This window comes from Carex rostrata, chromosome 13, assembly GCF_964058835.1.
Source record: "Carex rostrata chromosome 13, lpCarRost1.2, whole genome shotgun sequence".
In the NCBI taxonomy this organism is placed as follows: domain Eukaryota; kingdom Viridiplantae; phylum Streptophyta; class Magnoliopsida; order Poales; family Cyperaceae; genus Carex; species Carex rostrata.
The window spans coordinates 8,650,404-8,659,468 of record NC_135930.1 but is presented as its reverse complement, the minus strand read 5'-3'; the positions used below and the strand labels follow the sequence as shown (position 1 = coordinate 8,659,468).

General features: G+C 36.3%; 1 protein-coding gene across 1 annotated transcript; it reads left to right on the top strand.

Moving 5' to 3' along the window:
* Positions 1–617: 617 nt before the first annotated feature.
* Positions 618–6,766, top strand: LOC144564059 (PHD finger protein ALFIN-LIKE 1-like). Its single transcript, XM_078313563.1, has 5 exons — positions 618–924; positions 3,620–3,652; positions 4,623–4,845; positions 5,683–5,803; positions 6,281–6,766. Exons 1-5 carry the CDS (start codon positions 822–824, stop codon positions 6,539–6,541), a joined length of 741 nt encoding a protein of 246 aa, XP_078169689.1. The 5' UTR covers positions 618–821; the 3' UTR covers positions 6,542–6,766.
* Positions 6,767–9,065: the final 2,299 nt, after the last annotated feature.

Sequence of the window (9,065 nt, the reverse complement as noted above, 5' to 3'; positions counted from 1 at the left end):
ATCGTTAGATTTTAATCAGATGGTAAATCTTAAATAAACTAACTTAAATTATGAAAAAAAAATAGTTAAATGTGAGAAACGTAACCAACTACGTTTGGACACGGCACGGTGTGACTCGCATGTTGTGACCATTCGTGTGCTGTGATCACCCCTCAACATTTTGGTCATGGCTAGGCATGTGTCACTGTTCACTTGGTCACGGCACGGCATGACACGAGATCAAAGTCACAGCATAGCACAACACGGCTCGAGACCAAAGCCACGGCACGACACATTTTTTCTACTCTAGCTGCTGCCATTCAATTTTCAAAAAGAAATTCATTTTTTGCAATATCACTTAATAATTATACGTGAAAAATGAATATATAAGTACTCAAATTCTTTCTTCGTATTATTGAGACTTAAGAGACACCATCAAACTATTTTTAGCAAAATTTGACGAAGACTGAAGTAATTTCCTACGCGCAACAAGGACTTCTCTGTAATTCTCCGTTTTTTAAACAAAATATCTCCAGCAGCTTCGAAGGAACGGAGTATCCAGTGTCCTCCCCCAGTCTACACCTCAATCCAGGACATCTCCATTTAAATAAAACCGGAGGTAATTATACCCTATTTCTCTCTGCCCTTCTTCTGTCCGATCACGAGCTTCCCTTCCCCTCTTCCATTTCCCACTCCCAAGCTCTCTCTTCCCTCTCGCTCTAGCTTATAACAAAACTCGATCTCTTCGCCTCTCTTTTTCTCTTAAAAATCGAACTCACTATCCATCAAATCTCTCTTTCAAAGCTTGACAGATCTGTGACCTAAGACTCTCATTTCTCGCCATGGATGGTCCCGCCAACTCCTCGACGACGCCGCGCACTGTTGAAGAAATCTTCAAGGATTTTCGCAACCGCCGCACTGCCATCGTTCGCGCGTTAACCTCAGGTGCATCTCACTCTCTCTATTTCTCTCTCTTTTCTCTTTCTCTTCTAGACTCCAGTCACTCTTTTGCAAAGGTACCTCGACGTATGTCACTTTGTTACTGGTGTGAGTAACTTCTAAGGTCACTTGGTTGCTTGCGCCACCTCTTCTCTTACTCGATGAGCTCATCTTTTTCGGATATGACCCTCGTATTTTTCATTCGCGGGAAGAACCCTCATCGGTGGCAGCTTGTGATCTCCGACATGCTCCTGGACAGACTTCGACTTTTGTCTAGCATAACCTTATGAATTTTTTATTTCGTTCTTTAGTTCCTCATCTGCGTGCATGCATTTGCAAATCTGTTATATTCTTAAATAGTTTTCAGTGAAATTACTTACCCTAGACGATCCCTCATTTTTATGTGTTAATATTTGATGTCAATTGTCCAATTATTCCCGATCACAGTGAAATATTGCAATTAATTGCTGCTTCACAATAGAACGAGAGTACTATTGTTTGTTCAAGCAAAAATTGAGTTTTCCTCCTTGCATATGTGCACTTTAAATGTCTAGCCCCATAAAATTATTAGGTTGTATAACCCATTCTTAGTCCTACAATGTGTCTGTTTCATTGAAACTGAAACAAAATACAACTCGATTGTCAGATCTAAAATGCAAAACCCAAAATCATAAGCCTATAAGAGAAAAACCCCATGGCATCTTGTTTGGTCTCAGCGACACAATCTGCTTCCTCAACTTTTACGAATTCTTTCATACCATCTATGTCACCATGTACCATTGGTACATGCTACACTAGACACAATAAGAATTTGCAAAAGCCTTAATCCCACACAAAAATTGCATCATCGACCTTATATGCCTAATACAATCCTACCCCTAACAGATACATATTTTTTATAAAACCAGACAGAACTGGTAATGAAACCAGTTTGACAGCCACAATGCAAAACTTCAACTCATTACATAGCATAAACTCATGCATTACAGCATCACAAAACACGTGCACATTTAAGCTAGGGAGATTCATCTAACCTCCACCGAAATCACAGCCCCCTCAAGGGGCTCTGGGCCCGCCTTAGCATTCAAGCAGTTGCAATGCCCCACAGATTGGATAGGAATCTTGTCCAGATCTCCATGGCTTGACCAGTGCTGCCAGAGACTCCTCTAACACACCTGTCCGAGCATGAACCAAAGAACAAATATGTAAGATTAGTTTTCTTACTGAAGATTTCTAGTTTTCCAAAGTATCCAGCAAACTGCACTAAAAACTAGTAAGAAAGCCTTTTTTTGTGAGTTGAGTTGGAGGTCAAATTGAAGTAGATCATCAAATCTCTCCCAGTGTGTGAAATAAGACTGACATCTACAACAACAACAACAAAGCCTTCAGTCCCAAACAAGTTGGGGTAGGCTACAAATGAAACCCAACCGAGTCACTCGTGAAGGTTTAATTTCCATACAAAGGTTGTATTTTACGTTGGCTTGGGACAGGCTGTGTATAGAAACTACACAAGCGGAGTTATAGGACTGACATCTCCCCAACCAAAATCAGATTTGTTGAACATAGGAGCATAATGGGAAAAGATGATCTATAGGTTCATCTAGAGGCAAAAACAACATAATGTCTCCAGAGTCCAAACCATCCTTTCCTTACAAGGGTGTCTTTTGTTAATATCTTTTTTTCTCTGTACCAACCACATAAAGGTTTCAATTTTAGGAAGAGTTTTTACTTTCCACCACATCATGGCATTTTTAATTTGAGTCCTTCTAAAGGAGCCACTCATAGAGTGACTGTGTGGTGAATAATCCCTTGCTGCCTCGTCTCCAGCTAAGAATATGGTCGTCTTCTTTATTGTTAACACAGCAGCCTCAAAATTCTCTTCAAGTCATGCCATTCTTGTAACAAGACCCCCACTAAGGTGTCTATTAAAAACAATGTTTGCTTGTTGTGAAGCAACAACTTCCTGTAATGAGATGTCAGATTTAGAACTGGGGAAAAGTACTTGACAACACACAGTTGTTATGCCATATTTTAGTCCACAGTTTAATATGTTTGCCATTACTATTTGGTAAGAAAAACCAGTATTCTCTATGGCACCTAATTTAAGAATGTTCTTCCAGAAAGGGGAAATTAATTTCTATTTTTACTTTATTTTGGTTATTTCTTTCCAAGCATGTTGATAGGTAGGATTTTTTTCTTTCACCACCATTTAAATAAAAGGGCTATATTCATCATGTCGAGATCTAACACACCTATTTTGAATGACATTACTAAAGGCAACATTGCAAATTGCATGCCTTTATATTGCGATATTTTCAGGTAGGAACCGCGTATCTCATTTTTGCAAGTGACAATAATTTATTTCAGATATTTGCAAGTGACACCCAAGTTCTAGACTAATGTGATGTTTAGGACAAAAATGGTAAATACGAATACTGCCAACACCATTTGTTTAATTTAATCTAATTTTGCCCCTTTTAAGCCGTTTTCTCACCTAAATAACTGAAATAAACGAAGATGATATATGTTCTCACTTTCAAATTAACTATGAACTGAATAACCAATTCAGTTTAGATAAGATAAAATGTTACTGATCGTATTGTTTTAACCTTTTGAGGGTTACGGCAAGTAAAAAAAATGTTGATGTTGTAAAGAGATAATCAGAAAGTCTAATACTGCTTCGTCTTATTATCTTTTGCAGATGTTGAAGAGTTCTCCAACCTGTGTGATCCTGGTATGACCCTTCTGCTTCTATCAGTACTTATCTATGGAATTGATGGGTTAAAAGTAATGAAAGCTTACATTTTTTTTTGTTGTGTACTTGCCAGACGGAGTATCAAAATGGTATTGTTGCTGATGTGCTTCATATATCCACTTACTCATGTACTTTTATGAAAACATGGTTTTTCGGAAATTCATTCAATGACCCAAAATTTTAACATATTTGCAAATAATCCACAATAATTCTGATATCTGCAATCAAAACTTAAATGTGGTATACGGAAATGGCATGCCAATGTTATAACAAGGTTACAAGTAATGAAATTTATGTTGCCCTGAACTTTTTAATATTAACAAGATCAACACTTTTCATTAGTCCCAAGCATCAATTAAACTTGAGAGCGTAAGATTTTAATTCAATGAAACTCTGAAGTGGGGAAAAAAGAGGAAGAAGGCTTAACAAAATTGGGAGTGTGTTTGTCTATTCAATGGAACTTAACTTTCCTAGGGAAATTATGGCTAGTTCTGTTGGGCATAATATGTAAATATGAGAAATTTGATGATATAGTTGGAGCTCATACAAAATCCATAACTGAAATTTGCTATTCTCTTTTGAACAAGTTTTTCTGTTAATTCAGAAAAGCAACCATCTTGTCATTGCCTTTTTTTGTGGTTATTTATGTTCTCTGATTAATTTGAGCAAACTAATATGGCACTGCTGAGAAGGAAACATCCTCTGCTTTCCATTAGATGTGCTTGTTCATCACAGTAGTTTCTGATTAGTATTTGTATCTAAGTGGATGCCAGCTGAAAATAGTAGAATGGTGCAAGTAAAAGTCGACAAATATGGTTGGCACCACATGCAGCGTTTCAAGCCTCCTTCCAAAAATAAATAAAATAAGTGAAATTGAAACATAATTTAACTAATTTAAATAAATTTAAAGAAACAATGAACTAATAAAATGACTGTTATAAAAATGCAGATAAGGACAACTTGTGCTTGTATGGCCTGAGCAATGGGACATGGGAGGTAACTCTTCCGGCAGAGGAGGTGCCAACTGAGCTACCTGAGCCAGCCCTGGGAATCAACTTTGCACGTGATGGGATGAATCGCAAGGACTGGCTTTCCCTTGTTGCAGTTCACTCTGACTCATGGCTCCTCTCAGTCGCTTTCTACTATGCCGCTCGTCTCAATCGAAACGACAGGTACCCCCCCACCCACACACACACACACTCCCACCCGAGCCTGTGCAACCCCCTCTTCTCATCTGTGCCATACAAACTGATTGAGTTCTGGGTCAGAAGACTTGACGTGTCAGTTTTATTGTCCGTACACTTTACCACCTCATAGTCGTAACATAGAATATTGTCAGTAGAGAGAGGCTACAATACTATGCATAGCTCACTTTGGTCCGTACTACGGATCTATATCTTCATTTTCAAAGTAAATAGTTGATCTGAACCGTTTATCATGATCTCCATATGAAAATGTACTTGGAGGCCAAATTTCACATTTTTTTATTTTGTTTACTTTTTTTGGATTGGTAGAAAATCACTAAATTGGAATGGTCTAGAATCTTTAGATCAAGTGATTTTGTATCTGTTTAAAAAAATATTAAAAAAAATGTAAAATTTGGCATACAAGCACATTTTCATATGGAATTCATGTTGGGCAATATGGATCGACTGTTTGGACTTTGAAAATGAAAATATGCATCCATAGTACGGACCAAACTGTGCTATGCACATAGTACCATAGCCTTACTCTTGTCAGTATCAATCGTGTGATAAAATTTGCAACCTTTGGTTCATAGCATAGTAAGTACTGGTGAGCCAGATTTTTTGTTTCGTCTAATGCTAGTCAGGCACTTGCATGGTACATGTAAATGTTTTTACAGCAAATGTACTTGGTAACACATAACTACTGTGTTTCAAATGATTTGGGAACTAACATTTTAAGAGCATAATTATTGGCATTGTTTTGTTATCTTTTGTTAACTCGGAGTTCTTTGTGGTTAATTGATATCATTGGTATTGATCCAGGAAACGCTTGTTTGGAATGATTAATGACCTCCCTACAGTGTATGAGGTGGTCTCAGGTGGCCCAAGGCAAATAAAAGACAGGTCCAGTGTTGACAGTGGAAGCAAATCCAAAATAACAAAGGTTAAATTGAAAAAGAAAAGTATCTTTGCCAGCATAGATGTACTTTAAGTTGTTTGACAAACTTGATAACCTATGTGATTCTTCCCTCTAGTTGTTATAGCTTAAATTTTACTTAAATATTTATGACCTGTGCTGGGTCCTACTTTTAAGACAACCTTTTAAGACACGACTTAAATTTTATTTTTATAAAATGGAAAACTCAAAATGTTTGGTATGATGCTGTGCCCTCGGGATTGCTACCAGCATGTGCAAGATATGACCAAATTGAAAGATGAAAATCCAAAACAGCACATTGCCAATTGGAAACATGCTGGCATTTAGTGGCTATAATTTGGTGTAACATAGTGCACATCTGACTTCCTCAGTTCTCATCTTACCTTAAAACCTTTCATTTCCTTACCACTGTTAAGTCCCATCTCTGTAGGGTTAGGGTAGAATGCGAATAACAATTTGTGTTCTTTACGGACTTAATTGCAGCAATCAAGTGATGGGCAACTAGAAAACATGTCTCGAGGGGCAGGAGGGCACGAGGGGTACGGAGAAGACGATGGAGAACACAGCGAGACGATCTGTGGGTACTGCAATGGGGTCTACAGTGCTGACGAGTTCTGGATCTGCTGTGACGTGTGTGAGCGATGGTACCATGGCAAGTGTGTCAAGATCACCCCTGCTAAAGCTGATTCCATCAAGCAGTACAAGTGTCCCAGTTGCAGCTCCTCCAAGAAACCCAGGCAGTGAAAAAAAAAACAGAATAATGGCGTGGGTATTTAAAGCTTGACTTGTGTGTCTAAGCAAGCGTTATTTATTGCCAGGTTGTTTTTTTCTTCTTTTTTTTTTTTTTTTTATTAAGTTTTAAGGATGAGTATAGATTGTAGGTTATGTTCTGCTTGTTGAGGTAATTTTATGGACTGGTAGTTAGCTTGTTTTAGACTGATGGGAATTTTTAATTGCTTTAACTGTTTTTAACTTTGGTGTTGTATCTTCTTTTCTGCTGTCTTCATTTCAACAAGAGCAATGTTTCTGTTGTCTGTCCTTTATAGCAAACTCACTCGCACACCGAGAATGTGTCACTGCACTCTTTGTATAATGTAGAGACTTAGCTGGGAAGAGAAGGTGGCATATCTGGTAAGGTAATGCGATGGTCGACCAATTAGAGAGAGATGGGTGACAAAAGTCATTTCCTTTTCAACGGTTTTTGGTGTCAGCATGAAGAGTTAGTAATATGTAGTGTTGAGAGACTCAAATTAGTTATATCTTTATTATCTCGGCTGTCTATATTGATTTGTACGAAACTGTATTGGCTGAAATTTTGATCATCTATACTGGTTTCTTTGTTTTACATATCATTTCAGCTTACATTTTTGTGTTTACCTAAGAACTGAATCGTACAATAAGTGTTATGTAAAGTTCAATCAAATAGAAGGTCATTTGCGTTTTACTTGCGATACTCTTGCATATCTACGGAGAATATGTTGTAGTGATTTATAACTTCAGGCCAACGATTTAATTTCTCCACAAATTAGATCCTCAAATACAGAACAAAAAATGAAACACATTTATTGAAGAAATATATGCAGCAGATAGTGTTTGATGATAGTTTCAAGATTGGAGCACTTAGGAGGACGGGCGGAACTAAAAATATTTGAATAGAAAAACTAAACTATAAGTCTATAATGTATGATATGTGGAAATAAAATAATGTGATGACTTGAAATTAAACTAAGAAATTATTTGTTATTTTAAGAGGAGATTAGAATATACAAACATTAAAGAAATGAAAATGCAATTGAATTTTAATATACACGATTAAGGTTTTTTAAATTATGAAGTGATTTAGTACTCACATACACATAGATTTGTCCCTGTAAGTTGACTAAACATTTTTTTTTCATGATAATTGTTATAAATGAGACCGATTTTTTTTAATTACCATCATAGTAATTTGAAATTAAACAATCACTACTTAAAATTTCAGATTTCAAATCTTACCACCCACGCACACTAAAGATGTACACCGAATTTTTCAGCGCGCCAGCTGGAGATGCACACTAATTTTTATTTATTTTGGGTTTTCTATTTTTTGGTGTGCATCTTGGGGTGTGCACCCATTTTTTTAGTTATGTTAGACTAATTTCTTTTTGTTCTATTCTATTTAATTTTGTGTTGTTTAGAATTATAGTATATATCAAATTTGATGGCAAAATTGTAGAAAATAAAACGCACTTGTTAACAAATAAAATTTTGTACTAAATTTGAAATAAAAATTACCACAACAAATTCTATGCACAATATGAGCAGTGTTTTATACTAAGTAAATTGATGTGTAAATTACTACAAATTATATGTACAATCTAATCAATGTAATATAGAAAATTGTACGCACAATAAAAAATATAAAAAAATAATAATTTGATGTGTATCTTCAAGATTTTTATATTGTAAAAAAAATATAATAATATAATAAGACCTGCAATGTTGTATGGTGCAGAATGTTGGGCTACTAAAAGACAACACGTTCAGAAGATAAGTGTAGCAGAGATGCGTATGTTGCGATGGAGTTGTGGCCATACAAGACGGGACCGCATTAGAAATAATGATATACGTGACAGACTTGAGGTAGCACCGATTGAAGAGAAGATCATCCAACACTGTTTGAGATGGTTTGGACATCTATAACGGAGGCCTCCTGAAGCACCGGTGCGTACATGAATTATAAGGCTTATCAAAAACACAAGGAGAGACAGAGGTCGGCCACAATTGACACGGGGAGAAGCAGTAAAAAGGGACTTGAAGGAGTGGACTTCGAACAGATGAGCGTGAAAGCTAGCGATCCACGTATCAGAACTATGACTTAGTAGTAGTTAGAGATTATTTAGTAGTATTATAAGTTTTAGGTCATAGAACTAGAAATTTGGAGTCAAGAATGTAAGATTAGGACTTTGATCCCTACAATTGATAATTTATGTAAGATATAATTAATATTAATATTATTACTATTACTGTTAGTATCACTTTCACTTTCATTTTTTATTATTTTTCTTTTTATTACTACTTATCTTTATCTTTATTTTATGATTGTTATTTGTTTCATTTCTAGCTTATTTTAACGGAATAAAAAAGATGTCCATCGGACCTAGTTTGGTTCCGACGAGCAGCATCCACCGTAAATTCGATCTAGTTCAGATCAAACGGTCTGGCGACTTAACGAATTAAATCTAAAATGGATTTGATTGAATTTACGTAGAAACCCGTTAACCACTAA

What these genes read in the sequence shown, in the direction of transcription:
- LOC144564059 (XM_078313563.1), top strand. Translation starts at nt 822, where the DNA reads ATGGATGGTCCCGCCAACTCCTCGACGACGCCGCGCACTGTTGAAGAA. An exon ending in CTCCAACCTGTGTGATCCTG is followed by an intron (nt 3,653 to 4,622) that starts GTATGACCCTTC and finishes ATAAAAATGCAG; the next exon opens with ATAAGGACAACTTGTGCTTG. An exon ending in CGTCTCAATCGAAACGACAG is followed by an intron (nt 4,846 to 5,682) that starts GTACCCCCCCAC and finishes GTATTGATCCAG; the next exon opens with GAAACGCTTGTTTGGAATGA.